We start from the raw sequence: 23422 nt of genomic DNA, 5'->3' as shown, positions 1-23422 counted from the left end.
ATTAACAATATAAGAATGAATAATAAATGTTTGAAATAAGCTGTGCTTCTCATATCTGTCTCTAATGAGGATATAATTAAAAGCAAGTTGCAAATGGGAAGTCTTCTATGAAATACAGTTCTTAAGTAAAATTAATATTATCTTTGGTGAACTGGCAAAAATGTTTTGCTTAGAAATTAGTAATTCCATAATCACAGGGATTTGAAAAACATATGATCTCATATGCATTACAAAGAGAAAAAAAAAAAAAAAGCTTTTTCTTACCTGTTGAATACTGTAAAGTAAGAAAAAATGCTGTAATGAAACTGACTTGCAATATATCAGTTTTTAAAGGTAAGTTGTCTGTGGCACTTTGTTCAAGATCAGTGGAGTCCTAATTACTTCATGTTACATACAGGACAAAACAGAAGTTAAAGGCATATACAAGAGTTTCCATTTCTGAGTCTCTGAGTCTGACTTCGGAGTGGTGATCTTCGCAGAGGACATTCTCTTAATTTATCTTCAGTGCAAAGGAAAAACAAACAATCTGATAAATCTCTAATATTTCATACAACTCCACTTTCCTTTTGAATATCTCATTCCAAACAAAAAGTATTTCTGTCTAAAACTAAAGACATTTACTGAAACACAGCGCTTTCTACTGAAGCTGTTCTCTGGAAGGCTTAGCAGTTGAGCCGTCCACTCAGTGAGAAGTGTGTTGAACAGTGAATAAATGTTTCTCTTAACTCTTTGAGGATATCAATCAGTGAATTCCCAGATCTGGGTGCTTTCTGCAGCTCTGTATTAGCCCAACATTTGGCTGATACAATTCATTTTGTTCTCAAACTGTAGTACCATCACCATTGCATAGATAATTTCTTTCCAGCTTTCCACTCCCTACACAGTTTTATGTCACTTCTGCCTCTCCTTCCTCACTTCCTTCTGACTTAGTGATATGCCTTACTCTTTCTTTTAAACGGGGATGTAATGAAGATAGCTTCTCCATCTTGCAGGCAAGAAGAACCTGAAAAAAAAAATCCCTCTTCCTTTCAGTGGTCAGAGATGATGTCTGGACAGAAATTTGATTTCTTTTCCACACTGAGAGATGAAATGAGTGTCCAGAATCCCTTTCTCTCCACTTGCCTGGATGTTGTGATAGAAGGAGGGAAAGGGGAAAAGACAGAAGCCATCTTTGCCCTTCAGAAAAGTAACCATTTGTGTATATCTGAGAAGAAAAGAGGCATGATAGTCTTCTCAGGAGGTCTGATTGGCCTGAGCTCTAAAAGGCATTCAAGTGAAGCAGGTAAACAGTCAGGCAGGTTTTCTACACATTCACATTCCCAGGAAGACTGGAGCTTCTTGGTTTGGTCTCTGCTCCATTTTTGTCTCACGAATTTGCCTTGGCTGGCTATATTTGAAACTCAAAGAGGTTGTAACACTAGAATCTAAATCTTTTCTGCACCTTGTGGCACACAGGTAAACAAAGTATGGAGTAAAGTTTGAGAAGTAAAAAGAAAAAACAATAAAAAAAGAAGAGCTGTCATGTATGGACAGATGTCACATAACAGTGAAATTACATAAGCAGTACTGTACTCAAGATCTTGTTTTCCTGAGGCTTCTACATTTCTTGTGTTTAAGAATAAAGAATTATGCATCTAAGAATAAACAAGGTGTGAATAAATATGGGGCTTCTGATCCCTTGCTTTACCACTAGTCTGCCCCCAAGGGTTGTTGCTACCTGAAACATGAGCTCCCTGCAGTCTGTGAAGCTTGAGATGAGTGTACCTAAGTAGCTGTAGGCTTGCAAGGGCTGGTGCACTGATCTGTGGTCTGTGTAGGCAGATTGTGAAGCTTTATTGGTAAAGAGGGTTGTCATACACAAGAACACAGCCGTCTGCTTGAGAATGCAGGTTCATAATTCTTAGTTTCAATCAATCAGGACAGAAAAATCATAGAATCATATGGTTTGGGTTGGAAGGGACCTTAAAGATCATCTAATCATCTGAAAATCTCCTGTTCCTTATTGCTTTCTCCTTTTGTGAAACAAACTTGCATTGACTATGAATGAGCTTCATTTGTGATCGTGGTTACTTTGCACATATATCACATATAATTAAATTCCTTCCTACATTAGATATTAAAAGCCAACTATCGTATTATTTATTCATCACTTTAATGCATTCTTACGGGGCATAAACAAGATCAGGAAGAGCTGTTAGCTTTCCTGAGCACAGAAAATCACAGAAAATCACATATACCAGATGTGAAATCTCTAGGAATATAGATCTGTGTGACTTGCCCAAAAGTTATGGAAGGAAAGACAATGGTCCAAATGTGCTTTATAAATGATAATACTAAAGCAAAATAAAATAAAATGAAACAAAACAAACAGGTCCTGTCACTAAGATCCCACAATCTCAGGATTTTTCTGGGTACGAATTTAAGGATGTATGGTAGTTGCTGTTCCATTAAAAAATAATGTGCTACAGAAATTGCTTGATATAATATGGGCCATCTGTTTTTATTTTTATTGGGTCCCGCCCCCCTTCAACTTAGTATGGCTGCAATTCCAAAGGCTTACTATGACAAATACTTTTAACTGTGGAAAACTGCAAGATATGCTATGAATAACACTTCATTTTTGAAATACTGATATTTTGAAGCCACTCTATACATTTAAGAACTCCAAATCTTGCTTTAAAATTAATTATAAAATTCACTATTTGTGTAACACTGGCATACTGACATACAGACTTGGGAAATACCTTGCACTTGGAATATGATAAATATGCTTTTTCACATTTGTTGAATATGTTAAACCATTCTTACAGTAGAAAGAAAAACAGTCCTTGAATTAGTCTTACTCTAAATGGAACATTAATGTGTTGATTATTTGAAGTCAGTAAGAGAGAGAGGGACACTTGGCAGCACATTTGTTGTCATTCTTTCACTTTTCTCTGTTTCAAAATCATCTGATAACTATGCTTTTCCTTCACAACTTGATATCAGGGAATATCAGGGAATAGGGAATACAGCAGAGTTTTGCATACAGACTACATCCTGGAGAACATATAAGTAGATGCTTTTTTTTTTTTTTTTTTCAAATATGGTCACATTCATTCCATGAATGAGGCAAAGAAACAATTAATGCAATTTTTAGAGACTGCAAGGGGAAAAACATGAATTTATTCCAATGATTCATACAAGGAGGATTGTTAAGCCTTGTTTTCTGCAGCCCCAGTGCCAACACATAACATGAATCTTTAGTGCCTGTTCAAGATTTTTCTATCTATTCCAAAAATAGAAGAATATTGCTTTTAATTCAACACAACTATTTGAAAATGAAATGATGAAACCTGATTTGCTAAGTGTCCTCATTTTGATATGTTTTCCACCTGCTGCATTTCCAGCAAAACATGAAGCAAACTTTATAATGGGAACATCAAATAATCGACCCAAATACTAATATTAAGTGTTGATTTTCTTCCAATTTTAATGCAGCTGGAAGCTGATAATGAAGTCCAAGATAAGCTCTAATGTTACTGGTGTAATAAAAATGATAATTTTCTTTGCAACAACAATTAATGGTAGACACTCAATGATTTTCAGAAATCAAAAACTTAAGCCAATTTGGCTCAGGTACATTTGTACCAACTTTATTATTCCAATGAGACTGCAAGCATGTAAATGGAAGAACAAAGTTTAAATAAAACTCACATTTTATTTTGAAAGAAAATTGCATCTCATCGTGTAAATGTTCTGAACTGATAGAATAGGTGATTATCTGCTTTGAGAGAAATAACCATGGCCACTCAGTAACAAAAAAAGATAAGCTGAAGGAGGAAGCAGTATATTACAGAAAGATACCTCCTGATAATCTATTTTTTTCAGTCCTTATCAGTCTACATTTTTTCCTAAAAAAAAAAACAAAAAAACAACAACAAACACAGAACAGGGTACTGATGCCAATAAAAAGTATTCACAGTTGGTATATGATTGTGAATGGTTTTCATAGCACCAGACAAAAAAGGAAGGAGACTTTATGAATAAAGACAACATGAGCTGTAACGTATTCTTTTTAGAAAACAACAAAAAAATCCTACAAAAAGTAGGAGCAAAAGCATAAGAAGCTGCAACTGGATCTCAAACATGCACAGTCACAAAAGCATATACAAAGAAGTTCAGTAATTTTTTCAATGGAGTTATACACATTAGCTTCCTTCTCATAATATTTATTCCTCCCCAGGTTTAAATTTAGCCAAAGAATAAAAAGGACCATTTTGAAGAATGTAGAGGGAAAACTGACAAAGCCTGCATTGCAATTGCCTTTTCTGTATTCATTTCATAGGCTTGCATTTTCAGCCACGTCAGAACCTTTACTCTGCCCAAACTGACCCTCCGAGCAGCTTTTGTTGTAGATTTTGATGTCATAGATTGACTCTATTAGTTGAAAAGGAAACTGAGGGAAAATGGAAAGTTCAGAAAAGGTAAACTGATAGGGAAGACAGGAAAACTACCCAATCCTTCACTATTAAATGTTTTCATTCTTGCACTTTTTGCTACAGTTTTGCCCTATGGAAACTGCATTCTAAAGAAAGAATTTAATTCTACAGAACAGTGTATTGCAAAATATCATAGGTTTGCATCTGACAAGGGATTGACATGGTGGAATAGATGTCGAAACTGAATACCTATCTGAAAGTCCTTTAGTTATTTAGTCTTTTCCATGTTTCCTTGTTGTTAGTTTATGCTCATTATTTGTGTTTAAGTAAAAGTGCTTTCTTCACAATCCAGAATTTCTAGTGTTTTGTCCCCATTTCTGATCACACTTAAATTTACGTCAGAAATTCCTCTCTTGTTCTGTACTGCATACATGAACTACACTAACAACAGGCCATCTTCTTTATAGCAGCCCTGGATTGTATAATATTTTTAATAAAATTACTCTAATTTTCAGTAAAGAAATAATCACATATTCAAATAAATACCATGTAAAGACAGCTGCTTGCTCATTGAATGGTCTCTAGCAGCAGCATGGACATTAAAAGAGCTGGATTGATGTTGGATGGATCTCAGTAGCAGCTGTGGGGTGAAGAGAGAATGACCCATAGGTAATGTAGCTTTTTGTGAAGAATCAAAGGAACACAGGGAATGGTCTCCATGCTCCATCCTTCTCCCTCTTCAAGTACATGGTGCAGATTCTCTAACAAATGGGCATCTGTAAGAGGTATTGTCAAGGGACATTGTTACACGGGCAGCAGTTTGCTTTCTGCTTGCAGGAAGGAAACCCTGCATGATGATTGCCGTTCTGCAAAAGAATTAGCATAAACTCCCAGGATCTTTGTTTTGAATGACCATAAAGATGAACAATCAGATGAAAAATGTACTCTAGTCAATGGAAATCTGAAGAAAATCAGTGTATAAATAAATGCAACTTCTTTCAGTTAAATTCAAATATTGGCAACACTACAACCATAAGGCTTTAAAAATGAGTATGCTTATAAATAAAAATTGAGCATGACTTTATCATCAACAATACAGAATTATGTAGAATGACAGTTTTTATATTAGACACCTTTTTGTTATTTTTTTTTCTGGGTAATTAATTATCATATCCTGATGTGTATATAAAGGAACCTCCTAAATCAGGTATGAGTACAGACGCAAAATCTTCATTTCACATCAAAGAAGCTGAAGATAGCATTTCCACAGTATGTTGCTTATCCCCCAAACCATAACATAGTAACGCATAGTTTTTACCACATTTTAAAGCAAAGACAATGAAAGCAATCATGGCCAGACAGCACTGAAGCTATAATGCCACTAATCAGTATTTACAAATGAGCATGCTCAACCCACATGATAACATAATTGCCACTAACTTATGAGCAAAACCAAAATCTTATGCTTACATTAAAAACAACGATATTTGTAAGAACATTGCTTAAATATTCACTTCAATATTTTTAGAAAGTTGAGTGTTTACAATACCGCTTCAAATCAAACTTTGTTTCTAATAGAACTAATTAAAAGGTATGTTTACAGACAACAGCAAGCAGTAGGCAATTTATTGTAATAAACATTTTAGCAAAGTATCACTGTCAGAGCTTGAAAATAAGACAAAATACTGCTAGAATATGTGAAACATTATATTCACACACAAAATCTAATAAACTAGCTGGTATAACAGAAATGCCCAGTATACTTAGCTTTTCTGCTGACTTTAAAGTTATCTCTTACGTGCTGTTGCCACTTTTGTCATCTGAAGTAGCTGTTGAGGAGATAGCCCCGATACATCTGCATAATGCTGAAGGGGCCCATACAGTTTACAGTTTCTGGTCCTCTCCTGCACTTTCCATGCTGTCCTTCTTACTCTGCCCTGTCCCTCCCCCTCCCCCCCCCCCCCCCATTTCTTTTTTTACTAGAGCTCTAGTAAAAACTAGGTAAAAACTTTTACATCTTTATAGTCACTTTTGCAGAACAGATTAACTGGTTGTCTGAATACCATGATAGTAGCAATACACGGATGTATTTTACTGTTTCATACTAAAAAAAATGGCAGTGGATCAAACTCCTTTGCAATTTGTAATAAACATTTGAAAACTTGCTTGAAAACTGAGAGAAGTAGCATTGCTTTCTTTATTGTGTGATGAGTGATAGGCAACAGCCAGCACACATCCCTAATTCAGTCCCGTATTTTCTGTGCTAGCTACAGTAAATTTATTCCTCCTATGTACTGATCTCTCTTTGTTCACGTGACTGTTAGGGATGTCTCATGCATACAGAGAGGTATGCGCAAGCAAAGCTTGAAGGCTGAATTTCCTGGGCTTCAGTATCACTAAAAAAATCTAGTAATAGCACCTCCATATCTTTGCCAGCCTACCTTACCAATTTCCTTATAAGAGATGCTACAAATATTATGAGGTTAAGTACATACGATATTGAAGAAAATTACAAAGCAAAGTAACAGTTTGCCTGCTGGCTTACCTGTAGCAGTGTGCTGCCTTTGACAGTGACCATTGCTAGTACCTCTAGAAGCAGTTAAAAAGTACCAGAAAGTTAAAAAAACAAACACACAAACAAACACCAAAAAAAAAAAAAAAAATGAACAACAACAAAAACAGCAAATGATTGTGTCTGTATTGACCTGGATTGTTTTCAAAGTGGTAATTGACTGATGACAGCTTCTGCACTCTCCTGAGCGATCTAGAAATAGATCAACTACATAACAATCCTGTTTTGACCTTCTCTTATTTATTTATTTATGCCACTGTATCATATAGTGCAATTCGGTAATTATGCAGGTACTTTTTTACTGGAGACATTGGTATTTTGGTGATAATTTTTCAGCAGCTCATTCCAGTTCATAAAAGTACGAGTAATGGGGAGTTTCCTTCGCAGATCTTTCCTCCACATATCCTCTGACAAGGCCTGAATGTTTTGTAGAATAGCAGTATGAATCTTGTCATCTTCAGTTTTCACGAACTTCACAAAATCTGAGACAAACTGATTTCGGTCTATCACATGCAGAGACTCACTTACAGACTTTCTGATGGTAACATGAAGGTTAGCATCTTTGAAGTAGTGTAACTGGAGAAGAAATACCCCTGTAACCCGAGTCATAATTGGAGTCAGGGCAAAAGTCCAGTCAGACTTCCAAAGGCTGTTCCAGTGTTTTAAGGGCTGGTACTCATGAGCCTCAATGCAGGCCACAAACATCTGCCTCTTGCCCAGGGATTTTTTGAACACGCAGCAGTTCCCTGCTGGAAAGTGGCAGTTCACATAGGTGTTCAATCCCTTGTGGAGGGCTCCTCTCCACAGTTCCTCCTCATCCAACATCACGCTGTGCAAATGGGTTTTGCTCGTTATCCCACTCAAGTGGTCAAACTCAAAAGAGAATTTGTCTTGGGGGTAAAAGAAGCGGTTTCCCCCTAAATCGTTATAGTGGGTCAGTAGCACAGTGCTCCCATTTACTTGGACAGGGGTGAAGTTTTTCTTGTTGTGATGGGCCCCAACGTGGGCAGCCTCCTGCCTCACCAGCTCATCATCTTTGACCAGAGCATAGAGGTCTTGGACAACCTGCCCAAACTCCCCAGGAGGGGACTGGCGCAGCAGTCTGCAAATGAGGGACACCTTCTCCGGCTCACTCTGCTTCACGCTCATGCTGAGGGTCCTGGCCAATCAAAGGTCATGGCACCACAGGTGAGGGAAGGGGACACAGGGAGCTGGAGGGCAAAACCACAAGATGTCAGGGTGTGGGGAGCAGCGGTGGGCAGGGCCCTGCTCCAGGGCCCCACAGTTTGTGACCTCACAGCAGCACCTGGGGCCAGCCCAAGCAGGGGGCTCAGTTTAAGGACAGTGCCAGGAGGGCACTGGGGGCCCCAGCAGGGGCACAGGCGTGCAAGGGAGGGGAAAGGTGCCCACTGGGAGCTGGAGCAAGCTGAAGTGATGTTCTACCTAACGCTGCCAACACCACCGCAGTGAAGAGACCAGAGCAGGCAATGTGGAGCTGCCATGGAGGAGAACAGATATCCTCCTCCTCTCCTTGACCTCCCTTGTGACAGCTGTCATGTAACCTCCCTCTGCGCATGTCTGCCCCAAGGCCCAGGCCCACCCTAAGCCCATATGGGACCAGAGGAGGTCCAGCTGGGGACAGTTAGGCCAGTTGGGTGGGCAGGGTGCCAGGTGCCCTTGAGGCACTGCTGCTTGTTGTGGACACCCCTCTTCCAACTGTCCCCTATGGCAGCTTGATCCCTTTGGCCTTCCCAAGTTTACTTCCTCTCACTACAGCCCTTTCTTCACCCTGACTACCTTTTGTTTTCCTGTGTACCTTCCCTGTGACTTTCTTTGGCTCTTTTCTGTCAGTCTTGCCCCTCAAGGTCTCTGAGGGTCTCTGAGGTTTGAGTATGAGAAGAAAAATATGCAAGCTTTTTAGGTTCAAAAATTTAAACCACTCATCCTGCTCCCCCTACTAAGAGACAATGACGTGTTGCAGATGTTTCCTTAATGTGATCTTTTGTACATGGTTTTTGAACATCATTCAAGATGAGTTCATGAATGGGAAAATTGATTTACATAGCACAATGAAGCTGCTTGAAAAACTGCATATCACTTTTGATGTTGCTCATGTGAAACATGTTTTCAAGGTGAGGAATATGTAGATTTAGAAATTAAATAAATTTAGAAGGCCAGTTACATAAGGGCCTTATATTAGCTTACCTTTTTTTTTTTTTTTTTTTTTTTTTTTTAATTAGTGTTTCAAGAAGTGAATTTCATGCTTGTATGGTAGTAGGGTGTGTGCAAAATCAGGAAATAATTTGCCACATCCAGCTCTTTTGTTTCTGTGTAAAACAGATATTTGAGTGGTTGCATTGCTACCATCTCTTCACCACATCCAAGTAGTGTTGAGTGATAAAAAAAATATGTAAGTCTTGGTAACCAGCAGTTCTGTAACTAGGCCTCAGTGGAGGAAAATGTAAATATTCTGGTTTCATCCTATGTGGCTGCTTTTGTGATCAAGCTAATGAGCCCAGAAGTGCCTGTCTGATGCTGGTCAGAGCCATTAGAGTGACTTCTTAACAATCCTGTTGCCAGAACAACAAAATAGAGATGTCTGATCTGTTCCAGCTTGAAGCTGACATAGCTCCAGCACACTTTCTTGTTCAATTCCACCATACCTCTCTTGTGAAGTCTGTAAGAGGTGTACCTGGATGTCCCATCCATCCATTGCACTCTACCCCTGGGGGAAGGATGTGGACGTAAGATACAGCAATATTTAAAGAGTTTTCTATGAAGGCTACATTTCTGTCTTTGACATACTGAGGATTCATGTTCTTCAGGTCTGCTCTAGTAATTACTCAAAAGATGTATGAATTTTCTTTTTAGCTCATTTTTTAACAATTTTTGAATTTGCATGCCACTGGGAGAAGTGCTAGCCTTGAGAATCTCATGAGAACTTGAAGCTATTTTTCATTGTTGTCTTCTATGTTCTACCTACTTCACTTTCTGATGGAAATTTAAGAGTTGATCAATTGTAAGTAAAAAGAATAATTATTTGAGGAAATGACCTGTATGGAACAAGTCTGATTGAACTTGTAAAACTTGAAACAGTTGAACTTAAAAGTCAATATGAAAATATACTCAACAGTCTGATATAGTTCTTAGCAGTGCAGCCATGTTTTCTTTTTTCTCTCTCTTTTTTTTTTTTTTTTTTTGAACTTACTCATCAGTATAATTGTATGTAAAATTCAAAACCATCTGGAAGATTATTTTACTGCCATCATTGTCTGTAACTGTACATTGGTAATTAATTAATTAATCAAATGGTTATACATGAAAAAAATACATTTTATAAGCATAGCTTTTAAAGAGCAATCTGCTTTTCTTGCTGCTTTGTTGTTGTTTTATTCTCGTTAAATTTATTATGAACATAAAGATTTTTAAGGAAAAATTAATTTTATTATAGTTTTCAGAACTAAGTCTTTGTCAAGATACTTTTTTTTTTCTGGATAGCAAAGATTTGATACTCATTAATAAAAATAAGAACAATAAACCCAACAAAAATAAGATTAAAAACAACTTTTTTTTTTATTTTATTTATTTATTTAATATATTTTGATGTGATTTTCATAACTTTGACTTCAAAAGCACCCCTGCTTAGTATTATTGTCTATGTTTCAGAAAAGTACAATAAAATAGAAAATTTATTTTTTCTGGCCAGCTTCATTTTGTGCCAATACGTAAGAGAATGTCTCATGAGTCCTGATAAGTTGCTTAATTCCAAAATGAGTTGATATATTCTTTTTTCTATTTAACAGTTATGAGTAAATTTGCAGATTTTTTAAAGATATTAAAAAACATATCCATGATATCAACCTGAGATGTGATATTTTCCATGCAGTAATGAAAAGTATATTATTAACATTTGTAGTGAATTATTTCTTTTCTTCCAAGTTTCATTAAAAGTGATTGTTACAGTTCTCTTCCACAAACTCAGAGAAAATACTTCACTACTGATATGTAATTTAAAATAATAATCTCATGTCCTTGTATTGGTTATCTAATGTATTCTTGCTTATTGTTGTACTTGTTCAGACAAGTACACAAGTACAGTGGGAACTGTACTGCATAGACAGAATCTAGTAATGTAACATTCATCCTTTAGTTTTTATGGTGTCTCTTCAAAATTAATCTAGTTCAGTGGTAATCAGAAGTCTTAATCAAAGAGCAGACAGAACTCAAGTAAGGCATTTTATGGTTATGAACACTTCTGGGAAAAGTTCTGCTAACCATAGTAGGTGTCATGTTATTACGTACTGAAATCCAGCCTCCTTGTTAGTCTTAGTTTAAGGAGCCAACAATTATGAATGTTGATTAGCTTATAGAGGTAATAAATGGGGAAATTAATTACCATTTGGGTATGATTTTTGTGACCATTTTTTGTGAATTTTGTGAAATTTCTGAAGTTTGTCTTAATGTAAAAACTTTCAAGAACGATACAAGCTAAACTATTGGAAACATCTGTATTTCATATGCACAGTTACATATTGTGTGTACAAAATTTAAAGGGTAGATAACATTGTTAAGCCTGAGAGAAATGTTAGTAGCAGAAATGGTAAAAAAATATTATTCTACTCAACTTCTTTTGCCCTTTTGATTTTTCTAGTGGCTTTTATACCGAAGCACTGAAATTAATTAACCTACTAACATTTTGTAAGCTCTGTTTTTGAAAACAAGTTTACAGTTTAAGAATTCTAAAAGTGTGAATAACTAATCTGAGTTAAATATTCTGTCTAGTTAAGAATAGAACACAATGTCATAGGTTATTATAAAGTATAATTGCTCCAAAATTATACAATCTTTCTTATTTGACATACTAGAAGACTTTGATCTTATGAAAATTTGCTCATCCTTAGTTCATTTTTCAGATTACAATTTGCTGTATGTTGTATGTAAATTTAAATGAGTATACTTACAATATACAATATGGTTTAAATTGCTGTTGAAGAGGTATTATATTAAGCATATTTTCCACTTGATAACATTATGCTGAAGATTGATTGTACTACATAGCATTTTAGTGCAGTTTTATATAATGTCTTAATACTGCATGGGTTATATATTAATGTACTTTAATTACTTAGATGCCAACTATGTCATATGGTATTTTTTTAATTTGTATAAAATACATCTAACACAGAAAGTCAAATCTGAGTCTTTCATATTGAAGGAAAATATCATTTGATAATGTGCCGGAGTCACTGTTGCCTTAAGCTTTCTCTATTGTTCTAGTTCTTATAGTATTATAATAGACTTTTTATGTGCATCTTTGTATTTTTTTATATCTTTGTATTGACTATTTTGATTTTCTTTTTCTTCAGAAAACAGTTGACAAGCGGAAGGTCCATACTATTAACATAGAAGATTTCAGGGCAATTTATCGAACTATTGTACACAGAACTGAATTTCATGAACTTTTCTGTGCTTACTCTCCAAACCACAAAATTCTAGCTGACACTGAGCTCATTGAATTTCTGAAAAAAGAACAATTTCAGACTGAAGATTCTGAAATAAGGGCCTTAGAAATTATTCTGAAGTATGAACCTGTTGAAGAAGGTATGCACAGTTTAAGCATTTGATTTATAGCTCTTTTTTTTGTGCTTCTGTCAGTGACTGTGTTTATATTCTTAATTACTCGTCTGAACTTATGTAAGCAAGAGTATTATAGTTATGTCTGTTGTATACCATTTATAAGCATATGTGCAAAATGTTATTTGCAATTTAGATCTTTAAACATTACAAATATGATAAAACAAGAAATCATTTATAAAGCACAATAAATTTACACGGTATATTGCTCAGTAATAGCACTTGACCAACTCAGTCATTCCTATTTCTTGTTGCTACAGACTTGTCCAAAAACTACATGTTGTTTGCTTCAAACAAAATACAATTTTCATAGAGTAGATGAGCTGATCTACTGCACTATTTTTTTTTAATGTCCACTGAGTATTATAAATGACCATTATTAGGAAGTCAGACTGATTTTTTAGTTTCAGCAACAATCATTTTGTTCAAGTAATTAGACAAATATGTTTTGGACTTTAAATATAAAAAATATTAATTGTTTTGTTAGCAAGCTGTCTGCATTTGAGTGTTATCTGGCAGAAAGTTACTGTGGAAGTAATTTAATACAGAGCTTTAAAAGAGGAAAACAAATCCCAAGGATATGTCTACTGAGAAGGTTATATCTCTTTGTCTTTATTGAGTATGACTAAAACTGTGGACACTTACACTCTGGTTTGATCTCAGCCAGATATCAGTAAGAATATCAGGAATGCGTCAAAGTAGTCTCACAAATGTGGTGGATCCACATTTTTGGCAAGCATGTAACCTGATTTTCTGTCACATTCTGTTTTGAATGATGTCGTTATCCATGTTATTGGGGTTAAAGCTGTCATTAATTTTTTATGTTCTCCCAACCTGAAATGCTATTTCTGTTTTGTTCTCTGATCAGCTTATAAGGGTAGGTCTCTAAACACACTGTCATGAAATTGTTCAGATACAAAGGGACCTCAGGAGGGTACCTGCTATACCTTTCTGTTCAAGGGCTCTTTTCAATCAAATCTTAAAACCGCCTAAGGATAGAGATCCTCAGTTTCCTTAATGTGCCCAGAAATGGCTTCTAAGAGCAATATCGTTTTTCCATAGATGTAAGCGTGGCTGACCAACCTGTAGTTCCTTGAGTTGTCCTTGCTCATCTTGAAAAAGGGAGCAACATTTGTCTTTCTCCAGTCATGGTGGTCTCCCCTGATAATATGACCTTTCAAAGATAACAGCCTCAGCACCTCCAGATGCATTGCTTTTGGTACCATGGGTTTTTATGTGCCAAACTATCTACAGTAATCTCTGACTTTATCCCCTTCCACTGTTGGTCATTCCTTTTCTCCTTGAACCCTGTCTGTAGGCACAAAATTTACACTTATTTGATGAAAAGAAAAAGACAGCATTGCATATTCTAGCCCTATCTGCATTTGCTGTTTCTAAATCATCCGCCCATTCAACAACAAGCCCACATATTCCTTTATAAAACACAGAAAATGCAGCAATAAAAATTCTCCATGTTGCCACTGATCTCTCATGACAATTTCAAAAACAAGTTTAACTTTACCTTTCTTAACACCATTTCTGTATTCCTAAACAAGTTTTCTGTAGTTCTCCCTTGCAGACTGCCAGCACTGACTAGCAGTTTTATAGTAGTTGTTGTTTTTCATGCTGTTTCACATGTATTTCTTAGGGAATCCACAACATTTCTTGTGTTGCAATAGAAGGTCGCTATCTAAGAAGCTAGCACTGGTAATTCAGCTTGAAACCTGAAGTTCGAGCTGTATTCTTCCAGATTTCAGTAATATCTTGCATCATGATCTGAATCATATGAACTGTGAGATGAGCAATTTGTTAAATTGATAATATGCATGTACTTCAACTGTTGAAGTCTGCTTAAAGTTGTGCTGTTGCATTTCTGCTGAGTTTTCCTGAACATAACTAGAGACAAAATTTGCAGCTAAGCTGAGAAAAGGAAATTAGAGCTAAGTGCATTTTATTGGAAGCTGTTACTTTTTTTTCAGTGGAAGTTGATTATCAGATGTTTAGCTGTGTTGGTTTCCTTTGGTTCCCAGTCTTTGATACTGGGTGGGATCAGTAACTGGTTAAGAAAAATTAGTAACAGGCCCAAGAAGGAGAAAAATCTTCCTTTTGAGATGATAACCCTGGAATATATATTCTTCCCATCCCCACTGCTTTGGAAAAAAAGAAACTGGATCACTTGTTCAACAATAAGCAGAAGACATTAGGTGTTTCAATGAGTCACTCGCTATCCAACAATAGCTACAAAACCTTTGATTCTTTTTACTATTATTTCTGAGGTTGCCTTTCAAATTAGAACAAATTTTATTAAATGTATCCTAGTCTTTCTGAAAACCAGTGTTTCCTAAGTAATTACAAAAAAGCTACCAGTTTGAAAGAGTTTTTTTGTTTGTTCATTTGTTTGTTTTGTTTTGAATGATTTATTCTGATGGGAGAGTTAATAGCTATAAAGAAGCTAAAGAACCAAGAATCTTTACTCAGTTAGAAAACATGCTTGTAAATATCAAATAAAGTTTCTATAGTTTTTATTTAATTTCTGGTTTAAGATTCTAAGCCAAATTCTTGTTTGTTTCTTCATCTGTGAGAAAGTTGTTTATCTTGTAATTGGAAATAACCTCTCTGAATTAAATAATAGCTGTTCATGCTCCAAAGGAGCATTGTTCATGCTTCTTTGACTGAACAAATACTCCTACTCAAACATTCTTAGTGGAAAGTTTCAGATATGATTGACATGATAGTTGAATTATATGGTGTTGTGATAGACCATTTTATGCAACTTTCATTCTGAATTTGGTATAGAATATTCTTCATCAGGGTGATCTGTTAAATTCATCTGCCTGCTTTGTCCTATATGTTACAGAAAGGGAAAAGAGCAGATTTTGATACTTGATTGACTGGTTTGCTAATAGTATCAACCATTATCTGATAAACTTGATAATTTCGGTATGTCAAGATAATAATAAAAGCAGTGACTAGATATGCACAATATTGATAAATCCATTGATAATATGTTGTCTATCCTTAGCATTTGTGTCCACAGAAAGAAGACTTTTCAATGTCATTAAGAGACATAACCCTCAATTATCTCTCTTAAGATGCTGTACTTAGTTCAGGAACAGTATGCAATACATTGCTCTTCCATTTTTATTATACAGTTTAAATTTCTAATGGCAAAATACTGCATTAATAGATTTGTGTATATGTGCTAAAGCTTGAATGTTTGACTGAAGTATTCAATGTATGGAAGTGATCATGGAAGTGGTGAATACATGAATCACACCTGACAGTTGCCTCTTACTAAAATCCAAATGTCAATTTTGTTCTACACAAACATTGATCTTTCTCCATTTTATTATTAATTTCATATAGAAGTCTCAGCTAATTAAGTGAGATTAAAGAAACCATGTTATGCCATCCACTTTATCTTTCTAAAGTTTTGCACAGCTTTTTGTTTTTTTTTTTTTTTTTTTGCTGTTTGTTTGCTTGTTTTTTAATTGTTGCTATTTATTCAATATTTACATGGGTGGGATGAAAGGTGCAGTGACACTTGGAAGGTGCATTCTGTTCATATTTGCAGAGTAGTGCCATTCAAAGACTCTGCTCCTATCAGTGTATTTCCTTTCTGGGAAGTACAAAACCAGGTCAAAATCACAATTCTGCCTTAAAAACATGCTTGCTTTGTATATAATTGTGTAAGCTTGACACACCTGTCAGATAAACAATTTGTGTGATCACACGCCTATCAGATAAACAATTTGTGTGATCTAGGATGTATTTATTAATTTCAAAAATATTTGTTTCTAAGTTATATGCTCTTTTTAACTTTTTTTTTTTTTTGTAAGTGTGCTATCTACATCCAGTACAGATAAATACAGTATTTTAGCAATATTTGCCAAACATCTTATGAAAGATGTTTCTTTCTTCCACAAAGAAAGAAAAATGCTTTCAAAGAAGTTCTAAAATAAATAATTAAGAAAGCATAAGGTAATAAACTCTAAAAAGCATAGGCAGGTAATTTAATATGTTTCTCAAATACTCAGACTATGTCTATAATTCCTCTCTAATATATCTCTATTTACGTATATGGCAGTGCTGAAATTTACCTTAACTGGAAGAATAGGGGGAAAAAAACCAAACTATTTTAATATATATATAAGAACATTGTATTTCAGACTATCCAAAGGGGAAGGGAATAGAAAAACACTGACCTTTGTAAATAAGAAGCTGCAAGAAGACAAATCTTTTCTTGCTTTCACTTTTTATTTCAGCACCAAATATATGTGTGTTTGCTAATTAGTACTAAAGGATCTTAATGGAGATAAAGGCTGTAGTTCCTCTAGAGGAGACACATAAGGCCTTGATTGAAGTATTTTTTCACTGTGGAATACTTCTTAAGATGTATTCCCATTTCTCTTAATGTAGAAGCAGTAAATGGTCAGAAATTAATATGATTGTGCTGTTCATCAAAACTTAAAAACAGCCCCTTCCAGCCGTAACTAATTTTGGTATCTTCATCAGGCAAGGTTCTAAAGAAAGCCAGTAGTTTTCCTCCACTGGTAAAAGAGGTACGAAGTAATGGCAGCAATAATAAAAAAATAAGCCTTCTTTTATCTTCAGCTCTAAAAACTATGTCATCTTTTACATCAGGTCTTCTCTGAAAATTTGTTTTAGCAGATGGAATGCCATTTATGTTCACATGATGCTCTTTTGCATATATGCTGCCAGATTTGCTAGATGCAGAGCCACTTTCTTCCTGCTTACAGATAGGTCTTACTGATTTACAAAGTTGCTTGGAGTTTTGGTAGTTCCTCAGAAACATGACTTTAATTGTATGCTATTCAAAGACAGCAACTACCAACCCTGGAAAAAAAAGCTGTAAAACAACGTAATTCAAGGGCTGTAATAAGTGTAATAAGCTATAAAAATAAATAAATAATTATATACACATATTTAGTCTATTGATTACAGAAATAAAATGAAATTTGAAGCCAAAGAGCTTATATGCTGGCTAACAAAGTAAAACAAATTTAACTTACAAAGTAATATTTTCACTTTTAGGGGATTGTAGTCATGATGGTATTTATGTAAACATAAGTTCTCTTCATGAGAAGACTTACTAATGACAAGACTAGCCAAAAATTATTAAAAATAATTAAGAAAATAACCCCAAACTTGGAAACTCATTATTTTTCATTAATTTAAAAGATTACTGTAAATATATGTATACATTAGTAAATAAAAAATGAAAAAAAGCAGTTGCACAACTTGCAGTTTCACAGAGAACAATATATGGCATGAAAAATAAATAGTAATTAAAATCAAATGCTGTTGATGAAAAACTTTCTCTTCAAAGGAATTAAGTCTAGTATTCATGTAATACACAACAGATAAAACAAGCAGCTTGATCGTATTCTATTTTGAGCAATATGTAAAAAACAACAACAAAAACAACCCCCCTCCCTCCATTTCTTAGAGACCCAGAAAGTAGAAACTTAATCCTATTGCTATGCCTAAAACAATATAACATGAACATGTGGGTATATCGAAACAGTTAAGATGCTAAACAAGATATAACTATCAATAGACATCAGGGTAATTCTGTAAATATGTCAGTTAAAAGAAAGACCAAGGAAATACTTGATCCACTACCTGAGTACAATCAGGTGGCTATTACTATTAATGAGACCACAGTAAGATTTCAGTCAAAACTATGGAAAAAGAAGAGTGGGGCATGTTAAAATGACTTAGTCAGATCAGAGAAGAGAAGTTGACAAGTCCTTGAGTTAGAAAATTGACTGTAAAAAGCTATAAGAGCTTACCTTTGAAAACACATGGAGAATGGAAGATGGATTGGGAACAATCAAGTGTAATATCTGTTTTAGAGAAAAAACATGGAACTAGACAAATGAAACAAATGATGAATATATAATAACCTCTCATATAATATCCCTCTATAAGGGATAGTAGGGATAGTCCATAAAGAAACTGTATCCAAATTCCTTCTATGAGAGAATAACAGCACTAGTGAATAAGGGAAAAATCATACTTTTTAATATTCTTACATTATAAAAAGCAAGTTGAGGAAGCTGGCAAAATGTCTATATGGTATATAAAGAACTCATTAGAAAATTACTCTCAGAAGTTAGTCATCAAAGATTTGGCATCAAAATGAAAGGCTACATCAATCTGCAGTTTCACTGAGCATTGTGTTAGGATCCAGACTTCAATGTCATTGATGAGCTAGATGATGGAATAGAAAGTCATATTAAATTTAGATTTATCATCTTTACAAATGGATGATCTAAAAAAAAAAAAATAAAAAAATCCTACATTCTATTTCAGGCATCAGCATTAAGAAATCCTTCTTAATTCACCAATTGGAAAGAGGTGAAGAAGAACATGAAAACTCTCAGAATTTTAAGAAAGCCTAACTAAAGTCAGAAAAATGCAGTGAATTGGATTTGTTTCTTCTGGAAAACAGATGAGGGGACGTGTAACAGTCTCTTTTGTATAAGAGACTGAAAGAAACTGAAAGAAATAGTACAAAACAGGACAAACATATTGGACACTAAGGAATTTCAGGGAAAATATCGAAAACTTCCTAACAGTAAGGTTACTTAGGTGCTGAAATGGTTTCCCAGGAAGTCTGTATACTCTTTGTCGATGGTGGTCTTTAAGAACAGCTTAGACAGACTTCTGGCAGGAATAACATTTCAATCATTATAGAACATCTTGGGGTAGAGGGGACCTTAAATATCATCTAGTTCCAACCTGCATATTTGTATGGTTAAGCACAACAATACATGTATGCAAATACACATGACTTCTGGAGAGACTTCATCTTTATTTTCTACTACTGCTTAGTATTTTAAAACATTGCAAAGATCAAAAATTGTGTAATTTAGAAACAATTATTTTCTTTGTGTTGCCATCTAACATTTACTAACAATGTTAGTAAATTCTTATTCAGATATAAAACTTATAGTCAGAGTGATACTGAAGATTGTTAATTACAACTGTAACCTGTAAATCATGACTCTTAATAGCTGTATTGAAATTTAACAGCTCAGATTGTTTGTTTGTTTGTTTAGCAAAAGTTTGCGTAGATTGATCTCTTTAAATTATTGTTAGCATAAAGTAATGTCTGATTACTTAGTGCTTAAATATCGCTATCCTACTATGGTGAAAAAAATAAGGTTATTTTCCAGCCAGAACTGGACACAATCACTGACTAATTCACACTAGATTGTGTTTTGAAGCAAAGCTGACTTTTGAGATTATATCATTTGCAAAATTATTACATTTGAAGCATGACATTGCAGCAGCAGTTGGCAGTATAATGGATCTGTTTGTCATTAAATCAGTTAAAAGAAACAAAACAAATGGGATGACTATCATGCATATGAAGGCAATTAACACAATTTGTTGTAGATGCAGTAATATAATAAGCTTGATTTCCAATGCATTTTTGTGGGCATTTATTTTGTTAAGGTGCTATTTTTATTTCAAATACTTCTAATTAAAATTTTATTTAATCATTATCTGTTTGGGATTTTCCACCATTGAAGATGGTTGGTACTAGGAATCATAGTTTCTGCAAGATTATTTTGACAGGCTCTGACTGACATTTTGGAGAACATTTTTTTTTTTCCTACTGAGAAAAAAATCTATTTGTTCACTGACTGGCATGTTACCTTCCAAAACTAAACAACAACAAATATTTTCCTGTACATTTAATTAGAACTGTTGCAATATCTTCTTCTGGATGTCCATAGAAGAACAAAAACATGAGTACACATTTATTTCATCTGCTAATTTAGAACCGAATCAGCTCCAGAATTGTACACATCTGATGTTTATTTTCATATTGTTTGTCATGAATTTTAAAATAGCAGGAAAGTGTTATGCCGTATAACCTTTAACTAAGTTCAGAATTGGCTACTAAAAATTATGGAAAGTACAGAGATACATAAAACTATCCGTTTGGCTGGCTTCACACCCTTCTTTCTTTTCCTTTTTTTTTCCAGTGAGGAAAAGAAGGCAGTTATCATTTGAAGGATTTATAAGGTACATGAGCTCAGAAGATTGTTCGATATTTAAAAAAGATCACCGGACTGTCTACCAAGATATGAACCACCCATTATGTGACTATTTTATTTCATCTTCTCATAACACCTACTTGATATCTGACCAACTAATAGGGCCCAGTGATTTATTTGGATATATCAGGTATTTAGATGTTGTTTTTCAATATTGTTAACATTCTTAGGCTTTTTTAAAATTAATACGAACTCACATGTAATGCTGTTTGGCAATAAAGGACAAAATAATCACAGACAAAAGTGGAAAATGAGAGAGTGGTATTTTATTTTTTGTGTAAACTTTTCAGTATATTTGCCAGGCCATCTGTTTGTAGTCTGGAAACAATCTATTTTATCACTTACAGTACATAACATCTACCTCAAAGCAAATTAAATCTATAGTATTCAGCACAGTATACGATTAAACCAGTTTTTAATCTCAACATACCATGCAAAAATTACAAACTTCCTGAAATAAATGTAAAATTCCAGGGCCAACTCTATTCCGATCAATATAGAAGGCACACTCTGAGTATGTCAAGGTTATGTGTGATTACTGTTCATTGCAATGAAGTCAGTTAAGAAAACAGAAACAAAAACAAAACAACAACAACAACAAAAGGTGGGTGGGAGGAGTTGTGTGGGCACTATAATAGCCATGAGGGTTTGAGGGTTTGAATGTGCAGCATATGACTCCAAGAGGAGAAGGAAACCAGAATGCCTTATGGCCAAGGTGCATTTAGACAAAACAAACAGGGAGGTAGTAAAAGGGTTATGTATTAAAGGCAAAACAGAGACAGAAAATACGAAGATCTGGAAGACAGGTGTCCAGCATTCCTATAACTTTGTACTACTTCAGTGAAGTGAAAGCAGTTGGAAACAGTCAACTGAACTTTTGTCTTTTGGTTGCTGTCTAGAATTCTCTGATGGCTTGCAACCATCAGAAACCTTAGTGAATCTGTTTCTAGAAGTATTTAAAATGATATGAGGTAAATACTATATTGTTTAAAATAATTGCAAATATGATATAAAAGCCAATCACTTACAGTTTATCTACTTATTGGTGTAAAGAAAGCATAAAATGATAAATTAGAGCATATCCAGCTAGAAGCATATTTAAGATACTCAGCGTATAAAGGGCAGCATGTAAAGCACAGGTTAGTAATAAGGTAAAACAGTCTACAAGAAATGTTTAAATTGGTAGCAAGCCAAGTATTAGAAACCCAAGACATGTAAGGGATGCCATTAACTTATTAAAAATGCAAACAGTAAATTTAAGATACTGAGGAAACTTTAGCTCTTCCTCTTAGAAACTTAGAAACTAGGTGTGAGGAGAACAACTAAATTACATAACAGCCAAGCACAACCTGACTTTGTTAATGTGATGCTGATATGCTGGTATTTTTAAGTATAACAGCTCTCAAACCTTCAGAAAAGTCATGGAATAATAATAAATATGAAGTCCTTTCAACCATTTCTTATTTTATTCTAAGCAACCATTTACCAGCATTCCAAAGTCTTTCTGTAAAACTTTGACTCTCTTTTTTATTCCCTTAGTGAAGGATAATCAGATAATGTATCTTCCTCCTTAATGCTCTAATAAATTGTGTTATCTAACATCCCTAAGATAAACAGCAGAAAATATAGCTCTGTCTAATATTTTTATAATTTCATTGAATTTCCATCTTCTTATGGTAGACTAGTATATTTGTAATTATTCAATGTGCTTGGAATATGGGGACATATATTAAAGTGTGGTATTTTCCTTTTAACCATAAAATTATTTCTTTTACTCTTTTGAAGTGCTCTCTTAAAAGGATGTCGTTGCCTGGAAATTGATTGCTGGGATGGCTCAAACAATGAACCTATTGTGTATCATGGTCATACTTTAACGAGCAAAATTTCATTTTCTTCTGTAATTCATGTGATAGACAAGTATGCATTTGCGGTATGTATACGTATGTTATGCTGTGTATGTATATGCTATGGTGGTTTTAATAAAGCCTGCTTTATTAAATGCTCGCTGTCTGATATTCTACAGGGTAAAAAACAAAACAAAACAAAACAAAACAAAATGAGGCAGTGCTTGTGGAGTGGGCATCACTGAAGTAAATTATGGAAAAGCTGTGCAATCTGTATATAAATGAAAGATAAAAGCATTTTGCTGATCTTGATTTTAAATCAAGCTTGGTGCAAGGAATTTAGAAGATCTTAATCAGTTTGTTATGTAGAATTCTCACCTGAGATCATTTAAGCAAGGACTGAATATAAACTATACAACTACTTCCAAGTCAGTCTAATGTTTTGCTTTCTTTCCTGATATCTTTTAATTCCTTTATTTCACTTACTCTTCCGTTGCTGTCACTCTTTCTTATATCCTATGTTTGAATTTATAAAACAGAGAAAAATGCTAAACTACAGCTGTGGTTGAGATTTTATGTGTTTACATTTACTCTTTTATTTTGACTTCAAGGCCTGATAAACATCTTTTTGTAAGACTCATTAGGTCAGTGCCCCTTCTGTCCATCTCTGGCAAAGCAGCAAAAGCTTGAGATCTTTTCATATTGTCTCAATCTCTTATATAGGTTTTGAGCAAAACTTCTTTTCAAATGAAGTTCTGAAACACAGTAAAGATAACTCGCATTCTGGTCACCTTTACTTATGTGTGTGGATATATATACATATGCACATGAAAATTGCAGTCATTTTGATTTCTA

At 34.5% G+C, this 23422-nt stretch overlaps 2 protein-coding genes across 3 annotated transcripts in view; one reads left to right on the top strand and one right to left on the bottom strand.

The window, feature by feature from the left end:
* Window positions 1–7197: 7197 nt before the first annotated feature.
* Window positions 7198–8287, bottom strand: CAPZA3 (capping actin protein of muscle Z-line subunit alpha 3). Its single transcript, XM_005017099.5, has one exon. The coding sequence runs from the start codon at window positions 8140–8142 to the stop codon at window positions 7276–7278; it is 867 nt and encodes a 288-aa protein (XP_005017156.1). The 5' UTR covers window positions 8143–8287; the 3' UTR covers window positions 7198–7275.
* Window positions 8288–8327: 40 nt separating this feature from the next.
* PLCZ1 (phospholipase C zeta 1) overlaps window positions 8328–23422 on the top strand; it is a 48188-nt gene continuing 33093 nt past the window's right edge. Inside the window, exons 1-5 of one of the 2 annotated variants that reach the window (XM_072040516.1) lie at window positions 8328–8509; window positions 9004–9125; window positions 12360–12594; window positions 20652–20853; window positions 22509–22653. In XM_072040516.1, coding sequence (XP_071896617.1) covers window positions 8494–8509; window positions 9004–9125; window positions 12360–12594; window positions 20652–20853; window positions 22509–22653 — 720 coding nt within the window. In that variant the 5' untranslated portion in view covers window positions 8328–8493. The remainder of the gene's footprint in view (window positions 8510–9003; window positions 9126–12359; window positions 12595–20651; window positions 20854–22508; window positions 22654–23422) is intronic. The other variant, XM_072040515.1, reaches the window with a different exon arrangement.

Source organism: Anas platyrhynchos, chromosome 1 (genome assembly GCF_047663525.1).
Source record: "Anas platyrhynchos isolate ZD024472 breed Pekin duck chromosome 1, IASCAAS_PekinDuck_T2T, whole genome shotgun sequence".
Taxonomy (NCBI): Eukaryota; Metazoa; Chordata; class Aves; order Anseriformes; family Anatidae; genus Anas; species Anas platyrhynchos.
Note: the sequence above shows the minus strand (reverse complement) of the source record. Positions and strands in the feature narration are given on the sequence as shown.